We start from the raw sequence: 20000 nt of genomic DNA, 5'->3' as shown, positions 1-20000 counted from the left end.
TTCACCATTGCTCAAAGATCACCGTTAAGGGCATTTAAGTATGTTACAAGAAATGTAGAGCGATTTCTGGTAACTGTTCCCTTGAATAGACTTCACTGTTGTAGAAGCTACAAGTATCCTCTCATCAAGTGATATTGTTAACTCCTTGCAGCTTCTCCATTTCTTCTTCAGCTGCCGATTCATTTGGTTTGCCTTCTTTCCTCCCTGCAAATGACCAAAACTTAGGCATTCATATTCATTCTCATTCAAATTGTTATTACAGTGTAAGGAACTGCTTAATAGTAATGGATAATTTTTGTCCCCGTTTATAATATACAAAATTTTTGTGTGGTTATATTACCATGTAAAGAACTGTTCATGTTCCTTCATGGTGAATGGTTTTTTGAATTGGGCATGAAATACTTATAAAAGTTACCATTCATACTGGGATTCATATGGCTATAAAAAATTACAAAAACTTGCAAGTTCACCTAATGTCATTGTCTTGATTTGTAATGTGGCAAAATTTCAATTGTTAAAACGCTTCATGACAAAACACTCCAAAAGAAAATCCATTACCTCTTACATGCTGACTCTTCGTGGATTGGGAAATGATCAAGTGAATTGCCAGAAAGATTAAGGCATAGATTCCATTTGCAATTCCTGCAGTAAGGAAAGCTTTCCAACCAGTCATTATTTCAAATAGCCATCCCCCCACAAGACCTCCTACTCCAGTCCCTGAAAGCAGAGGAAATTGTGAAGTGTGAGTTTTAGAAAAGAATAAGTTGGGTTTAACAAATTCTTACTTTTCTGATTAAAATATGATTTTAGGTTATTTTTGAAAATCAGATATCTCAATTTTGACTGGTAATATACTGGAACAGTGTCTTATGCCTCCAGGTTGAAACTGATAACTGCAAATCATTCTACATTGGAAGGAGAATATACGCATAGTGACAGTTGCATAAATAGATTTATAGAAGACTAACCTGTCATGTACATTTAAGTGTGTTTTTTTTTTTTTTAATAAATGAGGCTAGAGGAAACAAAGGGGCAATACAGCAAAGGTTATTGAATAATTGTTGTTATAGGATTATTAATGTATGAGGTTACAATATTCAATTTTTTTTATTCAAAACAAATAGACATTCATGTGGAGCCAGCTTAGGAAGTCAGTAATCTTCAGGATAAAGTTCAAAATGATGTGTGGCTTCCATGGCTCCCTATATACTGTATTGCTATTTCTTTGAAACTATACTGGTTTACTGTTCATCTAATCACTTTGGTCCCTTCCCTCCTAGCTGTCCAACGTCATTAACTTGACCTTGCTCCAGTACCCAAATTTCAGCTATGGTCTGCTAAGTTGTGATGCCCGGTACATATTTGAAGTAAATTATCACTCAATCCTGTACTCTAGCTGCCCAAAATTTTCCAATAATGGCAAGTATAATTTTAAGCAATATGACTCATTGAAAAGGACACTGGTGTTCTATCAACTAACAATATAATGTTTCAAAGAATGTAAAATATTATAAGATGATTTGAATTCTGAGGAGGTTGTCACATTGATTGCCACTGTTTCTGTGAATACAGTATATTTATGATTAATTTATGAATTGTAACCCAAAAGACAAAGAGGAACTCTCACCTCCAAAGAAAGCTGCTCCAAAGATGGCCTGAGTTGTTGCTTCTGCTCCTTTGGGAGTGATGCTGTTTGCATAGGAGGCCATGGTTGCATATGCAAGTCCAAATGACATCCCATGGACGAGTTCAATTGGTATAAACCACCACGGATTGGTCACAGTATAGTAGAAGCAAAGACGGACGCAGAATGCGAGAAGTGCCAAGAAGAAGGAGTAGAAGTGACCAATTTTTGCTATGATGTGACCTGTGGAGAGTCATTACCTGTTAAAATCTGGTCTTGTATTCTTTGATTATTGTTCTTCATTCATGTAAGATTATTTTAGCAACATTTTTAATTCAAAGTTTAATTTTGAAGTATAGTGATATGTAAATCAGACAATGATAGTTACCATGAAAGAGAGGACAATTTTTTTCTCTAAGAAAGTTTTGAATTAAACAAGAGTATTTTAAGAAGAAAATTTTACTTCAAGGTTGCAGATCATTTGTTGAGATTGAACTTAATGGTATGAAAGGGGCATGTGCCTAATTATAAATAGAAAAGATGATTATCTTGCTTAGAGATCCAGTTGAGTGAGGCAAGACACCTACAGTTCTCAACTCTATTCATCATGGAGCTGTACCACAATCTAGATTTTTTTCTCTGCTCCTATGTAGTGGAGGAGTGGAAATTTAGTCGTATGGTAATGTTTTGCAACAACAAACATAAATAAGTAGAAATATTATAAAAAGTAAAAATCATCGCCTTATTCTTGGCAGAAATGTACTTAGATCAATGTGCCTAGAAGTTGTCAAATTTGTCAAATAGTGGAAGGCTTTCCTATTTTAATGAACATGGTAGAGCCAGAGTTCAGGATCCAGATACCCATGAAGGAAATCCAGTAATATTGATGAGGAGTGGCTTACAGTGGGTAAAGAGACTGAAATGAAGAAAATGTAGAAGCTAGTGGTAGAAAAGAAGTTGCCCAGTTGCCTTGCTAGCAGATGCAACAGGGCCCAGAGAAATTGTGTGTGTAATTCATGCATATTGGAAGATGTTTCTGATGTAGAAGACAAGGAAGGGCAGCTCCAACCCACTAGATCATCTTTTTTTTATAAATACTTGAAAGACTTGCAATCAGAATAGTAAAATACTTCACCTGCCAGGTAGAAGAATGGCATCTCACTGAGTAAGCACTGAACAAAGACGAGGATTCCTTGCAGAAGCTTTGTAAAAGGGAAGTTTGAGTCCCACATCTTTGCCACATCCTCCACCAAGAGGAGTTGAAATGTCCAAATCATTCCGCATGAAGCACCAACCACTACCGTCGTAATCTGGTCAGGGATGAAAAATTTTTGTCAAGGCTAGCATTAGGGAAGCAATAATGTAGCTCGTAAGAATTAAACGAACCAATTCTCTAAGAGATAAGCTTTTGGAACACTAGACAAGGGTGCTGAATGAACTCTGGCTGTAGCACCCATGTTTCAGCCCACAATGCCGTATGTTTATCCATCTTATGTTTAAAAGTTTAAAAAAGGTACCCAAGTCTGGATCTTGTCCAACTCAACTGTGTTTGTGTTTTAAGGGAATTTCAGTGTGTTCTGAACAAAAAGATTTGTTAGAGGTGTGAAAATTCTGGAAGGCAGAATGAGAAACCAGAAAGTTACATTCAACGGAATAAATTTTGAGTTTGATGAGAAGGGAGAATTATTTTAAAGGTATCCATATCTCCAGTACAAGAAGAATACAATACATACAATTTGTCTGTTTTGTGGGATACATTTATGAGTAATCAAAACGAAAGAGAACGGAATTGAATTGAATTCCCATGGGAAAATTATCCTGATTGCTGTAGCTGGCTGAATAGAGAATATATTCGTGAGCAGTGGGAAATTCATATTCTAAGGGAAAGATGAATCTGATTAGGGAAGAAATTTTATTTTGCTGAATGCTGGCACATTTTTCATCAGAAGGGGAAGGGATTCTTAGGACAACTTCCTTACCAGAACCAGAAGGACAGCAGGTATCTTGAAAATTCCTCGGACCTTCTTAGGGTCCATCTTCACTGGCGTGATGCTGAAGCGCAGGCGTCCCACAATCACCAGGTCTATTGTTAAGAAAACTACGGCAATCGAGTAGGCCGGAGCGTAGTCTGGTTTCAACATTCCCTGGTGAGGATTTTGAAAGTTTTAGACATTTAACCATAATGTGATTGGTTTCACTGATAAGGAATGATATTGGCAGTACAATTAATTTGAGGTCATATGTATAATTAAAAGTAAGTGGCTGTGGCTTTTATATCTTTGTTGTTGTGAAGCCGTCATAAGTGACTTGTTAGGTCGTTTATGTAGATTACAAGTCTCTTTAGCATTCACATTGTTGCTGCATTATGATGTCAGGGATGAAGTGTATTGATTCCTACGTTCCTCAAGTACTTCTGTCATATTTGTGGTTTTAGCTTTAGCAGCATTTCCTGATTTCTGTAGATTGTAATTACGTACGTACATATTACTCCATTTATGGATGACTGAGGCGTGGGTTCCTCTCTTGGGGATGTGACAGAGATATGGACATTTTATCTTTCAGCGATTACTGGGGAGGTCATTTATATATATGTATATAATATATGTTTTATAGATATTATATATATATATATATATATATATATATATATATATATATATATATATATATCTATATATATTTAGATATTTGTTATGAAACTTCTTTTAAACATATCTATTTATTTATCTTTTTAATTTTCTCTTTAGTTTTATACAATATCAATAACCTAGATGTTGTGATGCCAGTTTCAATAGCATTGTCAAAAACATCCGTGCAGTGCAAGGTTAAAAATTTTGAAATATTATTATGAAGTATTACATCCTTCAAGAGGAATCCAAGGGGTGTTCTAACGAAGTTACTTTTAGAAGTTTTCTTTTTATTTTCATAGGGTCCTCTGTTTGGGGGCCATCTATTTTCCCTATATTTCCAGTCTGTTATTTACTATCTTCGGAAAAGTAAGATTGTTTGTTTTTTCATGCCATAGTCTTGCAAAATTTCTTGTTTGTTCTCAGTCAACGAAAATTTGTAGTCACGACCTCAAAAAAAAAAAAAGTATGTATATCGTAGTTTTACCAGACCACTGAGCTGATTAGCAGCTCTCCTAGGGCTGGCCAGAAGGAATAGATATTTTTTTTACGCGGCTAGGAACCAATTGGTCACCTAGCAATGGGACCTACAGCTTATTGTGGGATCTGAACCGCACTATATCGAGAAATGAATTTCTATCACCAGAAATAAATTTCTCTGATTCCGAGTTGGCTGAACTGGGATTCGAACTTCAGACCACCGGATTGGCAGCCGAGCAGGAAAACCACCCGTCCAGCGAGGAACTACAAGACCTCAAAAGATCAGCCTCTTTTACCTAGTAGGTTTAGATAGTCGTCACTGATTCAGTATTCTAAACGAAAAACCTCTGAATTATGCTCTGACAACAACTCAAGCTCACCCTGGAATACCAGTCGACCAGAGCCCCGCCAGCCACAGCAGAGATGCCCCATCCTAGTGTCCCCCACAGCCGTTGCTCCCCATATTTGTGAAGGGCGTCACCTGAGGGAAGATTGAATAGGCTGTATCATTTTGAGGACGCTTTTATGGTGAGGATGTCGTTGTTTAGTATTGAAAGGGAAAAGAGATGGTGGGGGTGGGGGGCGTTTGATAAGTGGGGAGGGGAGGGGGAAGGAAAGGATGTAAGGGAGACTAATGAGAGAGAGGACTGACAGGAAGACGGAAGTGGGAGAGCAATTCAGATTTGTATCATTTTATTGTTTGGTTGGTAGAGGATATGACGTTTGCTGTTGTCGTGGAGAGTTCTGTTGGAATTGCTGAATATTACCGTGGATTATAGGCGTGCGATTTACTGTTCATGAGAGAGAGAGAGAGAGTTAAAAATGAATCGGTGCATATTATTCTTTACATGACAACAGCAATATGTCTGCAGCATGTGCCTGTTTATGTGTGTATGTTTGGACGAGGGAGAGAGAGAGAGAGAATGTTATAAATGAATGTGAGTATATTATTCCTTACATGAAAACAGCAATATGTCTTCAGCATGTGCCTGTTTATGCGTATGTTTACCTGAGAGAGAGAGAGAGAGAGAGAGAGAGAGAGAGAGAGAGAGAGAGAGAGAGAGAGAGAGAGAGCTTTTTACCTATTAAACTGAAGCATATTGTTTCCTGCATAGTAATGGTGGTGATGTGGCCGCAGTATTGTCCCAGTAAGCACAGGAAGAGGAGCCAGAACTCGTACCTCCGGAGCAGTTCTCCCGTAGTGGAGCTCTCTGGATCTGAAACAGCCCAGGAGGGAGAATTATATCGTAAATTTAGGTCTTCGTTTCGTGGATCTAAAGAAATACTTGAAATAAATTGCGTCTTTGCTTCTGTGGCAAAAGAATTGCGTTGTATTTTTACCTCTACCATTTGCCATTAAAATAAGGAATTGTCTTATTGTATAAATTAGGTCTTCATCTCATGGATCTGAAGAAATACTTGAAATAAATTGCGTTTTTGCTTCTGTTGCAAATGAGTTGGGTTCTATTTTTACCTCTACTATTCATATAAGGAATTGTCATTTATATGTTCCTGGAATATTTACGCTAGAAGTCGTATTAGTGTCGGTGGTAACGAAATTTTCGTTAGGCCTATGTTTGAGAAACCACTTACGTACGACATTCGTAAGCTCAGAAACTTCAACATTTGAAATTAATTTAATTGATAAAATCTAAAAAACTATAATAAATAAAAATAAATCCATCGAGCCAGCCCTGTTCAGAGAGCTGAGAAGCAGCTGAGTTTCCTGGGAAAACTCCCCTCTATATCTATGCTCACAGCCACGCCCCATGAAACTCTCGGCCGGCTATGGTGGCCTGGTTTTTTGCGGTGCCAGACGCATGTATGAAATAAGAACACTTGAGGCTAGAGGGCTGCAATTTGGTATGTTTGATGATGGGAAGGTGGATGATTATCATAGCAATTTGCAGCCTGTTAACCTCGGTAGTTTTCAAGATCTGAGAGCGGACAGAAAAAAGTAGTTATTCTCTTACTAAAGTTAAGTATATCTAATTTTAACCAGACCACTGAGCTGATCAACGGCTCTCCTATATGGCTGGCCAGAAGGATTAGATATTCCAACAAAAAACTAAAAAAAATGTAGTACCAGGTACATAATGAGACTCGTTGTGCGCCTCCGGTTCCGTCCAGTTGGAGAGCATCTCTGCAGCGTCGGCGGACGCGTTGGAGGAGGCGTGCGGTACGATATCGGGCGTGAAGTAGATCCCGATGAAGGAGACGATCATCAACATGAGGCTGCCGAGGAAGACTTGCCTGTGGACGCGGAAGTAGTCCGACAGCGCCCCGGCGCAAGTCTTGCTGATCAGGCTGCGAAAGGAGTTCGTGGGTTTTACTGATGAACTTTTGGTTTGGGGGGGTTGAAACACTGTTTAATTTAACCTATGTTCGTGGTATCGTCGTGTAGGGAGAATTGATAAGGGGATTGAGACAAGTCCTGAGATGTGGCAATGTGTCCAGGGCTGTAGGAAACATTTAGCGTTGAATCAATTAAGGTTTTTAAATGGCAGTGCAAACATTTCGTTAGGGAACATTTAACATTGAATGAACTTTTAATGCGTTTAAATGCCAGTGTAAACATTTTGTTAGTGAACATTTAACATTTAAAATGCCAGTGTAAACATTTCGTTAGGGATTAACATTGAGTGAACTGTTAAGGGGTTTAAATGTCATTGCAAACATCAGGGAACATTTAACATTGAATGAATTGTTAAGGGGTTTAAATGCCAATGTAAATATTTCATCAGGAAACATTGAACATTGAATAAGGAAACATTTAACATTGAGTGAACTGTTAAGATGTTTTAAATGCCAGTGTAAACATTTTATTAGGGAACATTTAACATTGACTAAACTATTACGATGCTTCAATGCCCACGTGAACATTTCCTGAAAGACTTTGTTTTCTTCCTGATAAATAAAAAAAGATACAACTGGAAGATAACGACTTATATTTGTGCCCCCTTCGTACTGTCGGTGCACCTCATGCGGTGTACTGTAGGGATTTACACAATGTTCTTTGCAGCGTCCCTTCTTAGGCACCTGCAGCTGCAACCTCTTTCATTCCTTTTACTGTACCTCCGTTCGTATTCTGTTTCATTCGTCTTATTTCCACCTTCTGACTGCGAGGTTTCTAGGTTCTTGCGTTGGGTCTTGGGTCTAGATGCTGTATTCCAAAATACGAAAATTTGGATGGATTTTTTTTTTTTGGGGGGGGCAGAGGGGAGGGGGGCGGGCGGTGTTTCAAATTAACGAGGGTTGTACTGAAGTTAAAAAAGTACAAGGCAACGAGATGTAGACGTCGGATTCTTTTGAAAAGAAAGCGTTGTGTCTGTGTAGATTCTCGGGCATTCCATTGAGGTGTGAGAGATGTGTATTTCTGGTGATAGAAGTTCACATTCTCGACGTGGTTCGGAAGTCATGTAAAGCCGTTGGTTGGTCCGGTTGCTGAATAACCACTGGTTCCATGCAACGTAAAAACACCATATAAACAATCTCTCTCTCTCTCTCTCTCTCTCTCTCTCTCTCTCTCTCTCTCTCTCTCTCTCTCTCTCTCTCTCTCTCTCATACATGCATATATATATATGAGTGATAGTTTACGACTACTAAAAATAAAGTGCCTCCCTAATATGGTCGAGGATAATTCACTACTTGAAGATCTGGTTAGTATGGCACCACAAGAAGAAAAAACTCAGAATCCGCGGGGAGGGGGTTTGGGTTGCTGCTTCAACCGAAAGGGTTGGTCGTCAATTCTGAAGGGTTTGATATAATTAAGATAGAATTTACGAGTCGCATAGATGGTTGACGGTGTAGCAGTGTCTACATATACGTCACTTTTTTTTTTTTTTTTTTTTTTATGCGCTCATAAAGTTATTTGTTTCGCATTGTTCTTAAGTAGTTTTCTCGAGTTCTGTGGGAATGGTTAGAAATTTTCAGGGTTTATAAATACACATGATGATACAGTGGTATCCGTATAAGGGGTCGGAGGTTTTTGCCATCAGTGCACCTCATGCGGTGCACTGTAGGCGTTGCTAGCGGTTCTTTGCAGCATCCCTTCGGCCCCTAGCTGCAACTACTTTCATTCCTTTTACTGTACCTCCGTTCATATTCTCTTTCTTCCATCGTACTTTCCAACCTCCCCCCTGGCAATTGATTCATGGTGCAACATCGAAGTTCTCGTCCTGTTACGCCTTTCAAACCTTTTTACTCTTAATCTCCGTTTCAGCGCTGAATGCCTCCATAGGTCCCAGCGCTTGGCTTTCGGCCTAAGTTCTATATATTCTGTTCTATTCTATAACATTCACTCATTTTCTATTCTATAACATTCACTCGTTTTCTATTCTATAACATTCACTCATTTTCTATTCTATAACATTCACTCGTTTTCTATTTATAACATTCAATCGTTTTCTATTTTATAACATTCACTCGTTTTCGTATGCGGAACACTCACGCACAGAGAAACTTTCATGACATATGTTGAAACATGATTGCATTTTGTGTTTTTGTTGTTGTGTTTGTTCGTAATTTTGGACTGTGGTACTATAGTAGATTCACATCAGCCGTGCATTTGATGTCTAGGCCAGTCCCTTACGACGCTCCTGATTGGCTGTTGATTGGTTGTTGATAAGCCAATCACAGGGCTGGAAACTCTCCTGAGTCTCTCTCTCGAGAATTCAAATAGGCAGGGATACGTCTTTCAAAAGTATCCCTCAGGAGAGGTGGAACATTCATCCTGCCTATGTGAACTCTCGAGAGAGACTGAGGAGTTTCCAGCCCTGTGATTGGCTTATCAACAACCAATCAGGAGCGCGTAAGGGACTGGCCTAGACATCAAATGCACGTTTGATGGGAATCTATACTATAGTGTATTTACAGTACCTATACATTGTTTACATCCAGACATAAACATCGTAGTTTTACTTGTCATTAGTGCGAGGAAAGAGTGTGTGTGTGTGTGTTTTTTTTTTTTTTTTTTTTTTTTTACTCAGCTTGACAGCTGGATAACCCCCAACGAAGGAAAAAGGCACCGCCATCTTGATTCAAGATGGCGGTGAAGAAAGTCCGGATGACAGCCACGAGAGACGGAGGAAGAGAGACAGGACGGGACGCGATGTTGGCGTCTCAGTGGGCGTTATTTTTGGACACTTCTCGACCAGGGAGATAGAGAGAGAGAGAGAGAGAGAGAAGAGGGTCTTCTTCATAGCCTTGTCTCGATGGTGGGCGGAGAAACATCATCTCCGGCAACTTTGGTCACTGACTTCGACTTCCTTCAGTGCGTCGATTTCCCCCTATACTGCTATTGGGGGCGTTCAGTTGGATTTGTATATCATTGCGACAAAGCTTCAATCGTCAGGTAGAGGATGACATTGAGTAATTAAGGGATATGAATATATGTTTATATTATATATATATAAATTTAAGTTGGATCCCAAGGCTTTGTAGTAACAAGCGTATCCAAAAAGAGAACAAAAGAATTTGAGAAATATATTATATAAGTAGATATATATTATATATATATATATATATATAGTATATATACACACACACCACACACATATATAGTATATATATAATAATATAATATATATATATATATATATATAATATATATATATATATATATATATATATAATTTACATATATATAAACACTGGAATTTTGTAAAACTTAAAAAACAAAAACCTAATTATTTTGGTTCATACCAGTACGTATCTCAAATGAGCAGGATGGTTGTAGTTTTTAGAATTTTACAATATAGTACTCTAGAAACACCCCCGGCGGTGGTTTCACCTTTTTTTTATAACAGTGCAGAAATTGGATTATGTAGATGAAATGTTTACATGACGCTTTTAGCCATCTACCTTTTGTGAGGTGTTCCTCTCGCAACTCTATATATATATATATATATATAATTATATATATATATATAATATATATATATATATATATATATATATATATATATATATATATATATATATATGATATATATATATATATATATATATATATATATATATATATATATATATATATATATATATTTGCACTGGTTCCTTGCAACGTAAAAGCACCATACAATATAATATAATAATTTTTGGGGTTGTTGGGGTTTGGGGCGGAGGTTGGTTTTAAGTAAATTGACATAGTATTATAACACTGCTTCGACACTTGTCTAAATATTTATTCTCTCTCTCTCTCTCTCTCTCTCTCTCTCTCTCTCTCTCTCTCTCTCTGTTTCGTCTTTCGTAGGCATTTTAGAGAAACTTCAATCACCCCAATGATTTCAAGTGACAAATCTACCCTTATTCATTCAATTAACGTCTATAATGAAATTTTATGTTTGATGTTTGACCTCTTGGTACGTTGCCAAGGATATTATATACACGTGCAGTTGTGTATATAGATATTTTATGTATATTTTTTATTTTTTTTTATTGTTTTACATATCCTAGATTCAAAGTTATAATTTGTTTTTATGGAGGATATAAGTTTTTACCAAATATCCATTTTTACCGTAGTTTTAAAATAATTTATTTTATTTATTCGTTTAATAAATTCACCGACGTACATCTCAAAACAAATTCATTATAGGATTGAATAAACTACATTCTATATTTTATTCGTTATTCATTCACTTTCGTACAATAAAGCATTTAAGAGGGTTCCAGCGAATGAATGAAAACAACAACGTTTGAAACCATCAATTGACAGCGTTTTAACTCCAGAATTACCTGACGAAGGGCATGACGGTCCATATGAGGCTGATGACTGTGGAGGACACGCCCTTGTGCCGGGCTATCACGGGCAGGAAAGGCGTCAGGGGTCCCGTGCCTGTAAGGAGGAAATCGAACTTGGTGAATCCTACATTTTGATGTGTGTGGAAATGTTCCTGTAAGGAGGAAATCGGTCTGGGTAAATCCTACGTTTTGGTGTGCATTGAAAGACTAAGGAGATTGTGTTGTGGGACGTTCAATTCAGCTTTATGACACTCGAGTATAAGGGTTTGTTATGGCCTTCGTCTGCCAGCTGTCTTCGAAGGATATCGAACCTTGGATATCGAGTGACGGTAGCCAGCTATACGTGGAGTCGTGTTTCTGTGATAGTTTCTCGTGTTCTTGTGTGTGTTCGTGTGCGTGTGTTTATATGGTATCCAGCCTGTTTAGTAACTTATATTTTTTGGCTGTTTACGTATGTCATGTTTAAAAAAATGCTGGTTTCTGTGTGTCTATTGTTGTGTGTGTGTGTGCGCGTGTTTATATTGTATCCAGTCATGTTTAAAAAATGCTGGTTTCTGTGTGTGTGTGTGTGTGTTTGTATTGTATGCTGTCTGTTTGATAACTTATTTTTTTGGCTGTTTACGCATGTCACGTTTTAAAAAATGCTGGTTTTTGCGTGTGTATTGGTGTGTGTGTGTGTTCATTTTGTATTCTGCCTGTTTAGTAACTTATTTGTTTTCAGGGTGTTTACGTATATCATGTTTAAAAAAAATGCTGGTTTCTGTGTGTCTATTGGTGTGTGTGTTTGTGTGTGTTTATATTGTATTCTGCCTGTTTGATTACTGTTATGTTTTGGCTGTTTACGCATGTCATGTTTGAAAAAGGCTGGTTTCTGTGTATCTGTTGGTAGGTTATTTGGGGGAAACTGACTTGAAGAGAGAGAGAGAGAGAGAGAGAGAGAGAGAGAGAATTAGATTAACACACCAAAGAATGATATAAAACAATAGAGAACGAGTTTGAAAGAATAACCAGGTCGAAACTCCAGAAGAATGTGACACTGCTTGTACCAAGGAACTGGACTCTGAGGTGGAATAATAAGCAGTGTTTGAAAACGTTGGAAAGTGGGTTAATTACGGGGTGCGTAAAACGAGTGAGATTGCGAGACAGGCACTTTTTAGTTGCCTTTAAAAGAAGAAGCTATTGTACCGGCTTTGTCTGCTCGTCCGCACTTTTATCTGTCTGCCCTCAGATCTTAAAAACTACTGAGGCTAGAGGGCTGCAGATTGGTGTATTGATCATCCACCCTCCAATCATCACACATACCAAATTGCAGCCTTCAAGCTCGAGTAGTTTTTATTTTATTTAAAAGTTAAAGTTAACCCTGAATCATACTTCTGGCAGCGATAGAGGTACCATAATAGGCCACCACCGGATAGTGGCTGAGTTCCATGGGCCGCGGCCAAGAGTTTAATGGGCAGAAAGCTCGATGCATTTTTTACTTGTTTTTGTGGCGGATTAGAGGTTGATGAAGAATAATAGGGAAATGGATTGGTCTCGGTAGAAGGCAAAAGGAGACTTGCCCTTAGGTTAGATATAAGTGAAAGAAAGGGCGCAGTTATTGAGAAACTTTTCATTGAGGCAAAGAGAAGATTATTATTATTATTATATTATTATTAATAATTATTCAGAAGCTGAACCCTATTCACATGGAACAAGCCCACCAAAGGGCCCACTGACTTGCAATTCTTCAACTTCCAAAGAATATTATGATGTTCATTAGGAAGAAGCAAAAGGAAGTTAAGGAAAATGCAGAAAGAAGAGACACCACTTATTAAAATAAAATTAATAGATTAACAAATATATAAAAAATGTGTTAAATTGCAAGGAGAATATTATTGTACTTTCGCTTGAACTTTTGAAGTTGAAACGAAGGCATTGAGTTTCTGGGAGCTGGATAATAATTAGAAGGGGATTATAGATACAAAGGGATTATAGCTACAGGTATTATAGATACAAGGGATTATAGATAAAAGTGGATTATACATACAAGGGATTATAGATACAAAGGGATCGTAGATACAAGTGGATTATAGATACAAGGGATTATAGATACAAGGGATTATAGATACAAAGGGATTATGGCTACAGGTATTATAGATACAAGGGATTATAGATACAAAGGGATTATAGCTACAGGTATTATAGATACAAGGGATTATAGATACAAGTGGATTATAGATACAAGGGATTATAGATACAAAGGGATTGTAGATACAAGTGGATTATAGATACAAGGGATTATAGATACAAGGGATTATAGGTACAAAGGGATTATAGCTACAGGTATTATAGATACAAGGGATTATAGATACAAGGGATTATAGATACAAGTGGATTATAGATACAAGTGATTATAGATACAAAGGGATTATAGCTACAGGTATTATAGATTCAAGGGATTATAGATAGAAGGGGATTATAGATACAAGGGATTATAGAAAGAAGGGGATTATAGATACAAGGGATTATAGATAGAAGGGGATTATAGATACAAGGGATTATAGATACATGGGGATTATAGATACAAGGGATTATAGATAGAAGGGGATCATAGATACAAGGGGATTATAGATAGAAGGGATTATAGATACAAGGGGATTATAGATAGAAGAGGATTCTAGATACAAGGGGATTAGATACAAAGGGATTATACATACAAGGGGATTATAGATACAAAGGGATTATAGACAAAAGGGGATTATAGATACAAAGGGATTATAGACAAAAGGGGATTATAGATACAAAGGGATTATAGACAAGGGGATTACAGATAAAAGGGGATTATGTACAGGTATTATAGATACAAAGGGATCATAGATACGAAGGATTATATATGCAAGGGGATTATAGATAGAAGGGAATTATAGATACAAAGAGATTATAGATACAAAGGATTACAGATACAAGGGGAGTTGCAGATACAAAGGGGATTATATATATATATATATATATATATATATATATATAATAATCTATATATATATATAATATATCTTATATATATATATATAAGGAGATTATAGACAAAAGGGGATGTTATAGCTCGGGTATTATATGACACAAAGGGATCATAGATACAAAGAGATTATAGATACAAAGGATTACAGATACAAGGGGATTGCAGATACAATTGGGGATTATATATATATATATATATATTATACTATATATATATATATATATATATATATATATATATGATATATATATAAGGAGATTATAGACAAAAGGGGATTATAGCTACGGGTATTATAGACACAAAGGGATCATAGATACAAAGGATTATAGATGCAAAGGGATTATAGAAAGGAGGAGATTATATATAGGTGATACTATCAGTTTAAGTACACGCAATTTGACATTTAAGAATTAGTGTAAAAAATGTTTATTGTAAAATATGTATTATTATATATTAGTGAAAAAAGGAGTGAATGGAAAACTTACCACAAAACCTCACTAGGTAGTGTAGTTTTATAGGAAATAATTCCCAGTCGATTTTCATGTTGACTTTTTTAGAGGTATCCTATTTGGCTGGTTCCTTGGTTCCTCAATGCTCACCCTATACCACTAGACTTAGGTGCAAAACTTTAAAACCTTATATAATGTTCCAGTTTTTATTTTAGGATTGTTATACACTTTTTCTTTATATATTAACACTGATTTCACGTTATTAGACGTATCTTCTAGATCTTCCAGTACATTGGCTGTAGTTCCAGTTTCCTCAATGCTCACTCAACGAACACAGTTCCGTGCACACTCCACCACTAGACTAGAATATGTGCAAAACTTTAAAAAATTATATAATTTTCTTTTTATTACTTTAGGGTTGTTATCCACTTTATTTTATATATGTCTTATTATCCACTTTATTTTATATATGTCTTATTATTCACTTTATTTTATATATGTCTTATCATCCACTTTATTTTATATATATCTTATTATCCACTTTATTTTATATATGTCTTATTATTCACTATTTTATATATCTTTTTATCCACTTTATTTTATATATGTCTTATCATCCACTTTATTTTATATATATATTTCTCTTTCGGTAGACCTGTAGTATATTAAATGTTAATGAAATATAATTTTTTTATTTATTTTACTTAGGGTTGTTATCCACTTTATTTTTATATATGTCTTATATACTTTACTATATATATATATATATATATATATATATATATTTTATATATATATATATATATATCATATACTATATACTATATTATGTATATTGTATGTATGTGTATCTGCTTTTCGGTAGACCTATAGTATATTAAATGTTAATATTAATTCAAGGGTATAAAATGATCACCTGCTTCTTCAAACTTTATGATCACTGTTGAATTTGGGTTCCTGGTAATTCATCTTTTGGGTTGGGAATGGAGGAAGATTTTAGTTAAGGAATATTTCATGGTAAAGGATATAAATTTTTTTTTATATTTTTTTTTTAGTTTTATGCGTTCTATTTTCGGTGCAATTATCATAGTTTGATACTGAAGCATTTTTTGTGACTGGGAATGTTTCTTAGAATGAAAATTGATGCTTAAATGTGATGAGAATGATTGCTGTCTATATATATATATATAGATATAATATATATATATATATATATATATATATATATATATATGTATACATTATATATATATTACACACACATATATATACATAATATATATGTATAACATATATATCACACACACACACACACATATATATATATATCTTATGATATATATATATATATATACACGTAAATATATATGTATACATATATGCTATATATATATGTATATATACACATATATACACAAATATATATTATATATATATATATATTATTATATATATAAAATATATATACACACGTATATATACACAGATATATACATAAATATATATGTATACATATATATATATATATATATATATATAGATATATATTATATATATATTATTTATATATATACACATACATATATGTATATACTACGTAAATATATATGTATACATATATACTACATATATGTATATATAAACATATATACATAAATATATATGTATACATTATATACTATATATATATATATATACCACACACACACACACACACATTATATATATATATATATATATTATATATATTATATATATATATACAATTCAGATGTACTTGCATATATGTTTGCTGTGAATCATGAAAGTGTTACTATCTGTATATATGATTCAACTGACACTGCAATATATATATATATATATATATATATATATATATATATATATATATATATATATATATATATACATACGTGTGTATATATATTTATTATATATTATAGATATATATATATATATATATATATATATATATATATATATATATATATGTTTTTACATATATGCATGTAAATTACTAGTTTCATTTATATAGAAATACTCTCATAAAGTTTGTCGCTTTTTATCTGTTAAAGTTTGAGATGAAGAAAGTCTAATAATCATTACACCTGACGCGCTAAATGTTTCATAGCGTCACGTACTAATTTCGTATGAGTAATAGACCACTCGGGTTGGTTATATACTAAGAAAAGAATCACTGAGTGCGGTCATCTTGAAATCCCGAGAAAAGAGAAGTTTTCAGTGAATTCCTCTGTTTATTTACGATATGATTATTGTTATCATCATCATCATCGTCGCTAACACGGGATGTTGACTGTGAGACTTCTCTCTCGCCCTTTTATGTTTATCTCCCATTTCGCAACGAATTCTGGCGACGTCGACTTGATTCTTTGTTTACTCGACATTCACGTTTCAAGTGATTCACCTGGGTTGCTGTGGCATTTTAGCCGCGTAGGCACTTGGGTATTCTTCGTCCTGATTGTCCGAAATGACTGAGACATTTTTATATGGTTTCGTAATATTTCTTTCTTTCTCTGTCTTGAGCTGTACGAAAACGAGGTGATTCATGGTATACTATAGTAGATTCACATCAGCCGTGCATTTGACGTCTAGGCCAGTAGTCCCTTACGACGTCCTGATTGGCTGTTGATAAGCCAATCACAGAACTGGAAACTCTTCTCAGTCTCTCTCTTGACAGTTCATATAGGCATGATGTATGTATGTTCCACCTCTCCTGAAAGACGTATCCCTCAGGAATGGTGGAATATACATCCTGTCCATGTGAACTCTTGAGAGAGACTCAGTTTCCAGCCCTGTGATTGGTTTATCAACAGCCAATCAGGAACGTCGTTCAGGGCGTTCTATGGCTTTTAGAGAGGGCGACTCTTTAATTTTTTTTATCTTTTATTATAAAAATGCAATTACATTCCAATAATTTACATTATTTGAATAATTCTCTTAATACAAAATTATAAATATAAACTTTAAATAACATTGTGCTATAAAATCGATATAAATCAAAATACAAACTTATAGTTTAAAAATTCTTTAGTTACCTTCTTGGAAATATTGCTTGTCTGCGCATTACTAAAAGAGTTTTTGTATACTGTCCCGAAAAGGGTAGTTCAACGCGAAATACCTTTTTCAGACCTTTATAATAAGGCTTTTCTTTATAATAAGGCTTTTCCATAGGCCTTTCCTAACCCGCTAACAAGAACAACAATAACAGCAACATAGTACGTAGTTTGTAAGGCTTACTCCCCGAGTAAGCGAAAATATATAGAACGAATGGAGCGTGAAGGTCTGTCGGCATCAAACTTTTGACATTAAATTTAACCGCTGGACCCCGCTCGCATGAACAGCTTGTAGTAAGATATATAGAGGCGAATATGGCGTGAAGGTCTGTTGTCATCAAAACGAATTGATATTTATTTATTTATCGCATTAAATTTAACCGGAGAGCAGCGCTTTGTTCGACCTTATCAGGGCGTAGTCAGGAATTCGCCGTAGCGACTTCGAATCCGCGAGACGGCATAATTATTGGCCCGGCGCATCCTTGAAGGCGATCTCGAATTTCACGGTATAATGACCCAAGACACTTTGTTTGGTGGGTCTTCCCATTTTGGGGTATTTATTTATTTATTTATTTATTTATTTATTTATTTATTTATTTATTTATTTATTTTTATTTATTTATTTTATCAGTTTGTGGTTTTATCTAGTTTTCTAATGACTGATCTCCAATTTCTGTATTTCTCGTTACTTTGGTGGTCGAATTTCAAGACGAACTCACTTATTAAAAATAAAGTACATAGCTGCAACCCCTTTCATACCCTTTACGGTACCTCCACTCATATTTTCTCTTTTTTTATTTTTTTTTTATCCATCTTAATTTCCACCATCTCTTAACATTTGATTCGTAGCGCAACTCCTTTGAGGTTTTCCTCCTGTTATGCCTTTCAAACCTTTTACTATCAATAGCAGTTTCGGCGCTGAACGAACTCAAAGGTCCCAACGCTTGGTTGGTTTTTACTACGCATTTCATGGCCAAGCGTCGTTAAAATCTCCCTTTGACTTCGTAAAACTGCTTTGAGGGTTTAACCAAGAACTCCGAATAAATTTCTCTCAAAGGTTTACAGGGGCATTTGAATAATGGAAACGATGTTCGCTTATCCTCACCGTCTCAGCGTCTTTTGTGCGATTGTGTCAGTGTCTCCAAGTGGTGGATTGATGTTGGTCGGGTTTATTGCTCGTAATATTTTGCTTTGTCATTATACGTATACTAAGAGCTTTGTGTGCAAAGGTCTTTGTGGATGTATGCATTACACACACACACACACACATATATATACGTCCTCTGGTAAAAGGTGACCAGTAGGTTTTTATATATATATATATATATATATATATATATATATATATTATATATATATATATATAAATATACATATATATATATATATATACATACATATATATATATATATATATATATATAATATATATATATATATATATATAAAACCTACTGGTACTGAAGTCTTTAATGAGAAAAAAAATTAGAAAAAGAAGTGATTCACCGCTTAAAATTTAAATAACAACAATTCCTTGCAACTTTAATGAACATTCCATGAGTGGACAAATCCACATTTTTTTAAACTGACAAAGAACATATATTACGGTGTAGTCTTAATATATAGATATATACATATAAAATATATATATATATATCTAAATATTATATATATAGATACAACGTATATATGTTTGTAGTTTAAAATGTTGATTTGTCACTCATGGAATGTTATTAGTTGCAAGGAATTGTTGTTATTTAAATTTTAAGCGGTGAATCACTTCTTTTTCTAATTTTTTTCTCATTAAAGACTTCAGTACCTTGTAAGTCACTGTGTTTTGACATAAGGAATATAATTTGTTTTTGCTGTTTTCCAAGAATAGTTTGTTTGTTTGTTTGTTTGTATGGTGTTTATACGTTGCATGGAACTATGGTTATTCAGCAACGGGACCAGCGGCTTTACGTGACTTCCGAACCACGTCGAGAGTGAATTTCTATCACCAGAAAT

General features: G+C 34.9%; 2 protein-coding genes across 4 annotated transcripts in view; one reads left to right on the top strand and one right to left on the bottom strand.

Moving 5' to 3' along the window:
* The window catches only part of LOC135210260 (major facilitator superfamily domain-containing protein 6-like), a 70709-nt gene that overhangs the window by 221 nt on the left and 50488 nt on the right, over positions 1-20000 (bottom strand). For both annotated transcript variants that reach the window (XM_064243126.1, XM_064243127.1), the window contains exons 2-11: positions 14956-15574; positions 11467-11566; positions 6818-7038; positions 5814-5948; positions 5112-5212; positions 3604-3768; positions 2760-2934; positions 1628-1867; positions 559-717; positions 1-204 (exon numbers count right to left, since the gene is read on the bottom strand). The exon at positions 1-204 is cut by the window's left edge and continues 221 nt beyond it. In XM_064243126.1, the coding sequence (XP_064099196.1) occupies positions 125-204; positions 559-717; positions 1628-1867; positions 2760-2934; positions 3604-3768; positions 5112-5212; positions 5814-5948; positions 6818-7038; positions 11467-11566; positions 14956-15013 (1434 nt within the window). In that variant the 5' untranslated portion in view covers positions 15014-15574 and the 3' untranslated portion in view covers positions 1-124. The remainder of the gene's footprint in view (positions 205-558; positions 718-1627; positions 1868-2759; positions 2935-3603; positions 3769-5111; positions 5213-5813; positions 5949-6817; positions 7039-11466; positions 11567-14955; positions 15575-20000) is intronic.
* LOC135210261 (isocitrate dehydrogenase [NAD] subunit beta, mitochondrial-like) overlaps positions 1-20000 on the top strand; it is a 91557-nt gene that overhangs the window by 57266 nt on the left and 14291 nt on the right. The window lies entirely within an intron of this gene.

This window comes from Macrobrachium nipponense, chromosome 39 (assembly GCF_015104395.2).
Source record: "Macrobrachium nipponense isolate FS-2020 chromosome 39, ASM1510439v2, whole genome shotgun sequence".
Lineage (NCBI taxonomy): Eukaryota > Metazoa > Arthropoda > Malacostraca > Decapoda > Palaemonidae > Macrobrachium > Macrobrachium nipponense.
This window is presented reverse-complemented; position numbering and strand designations above follow the sequence as displayed.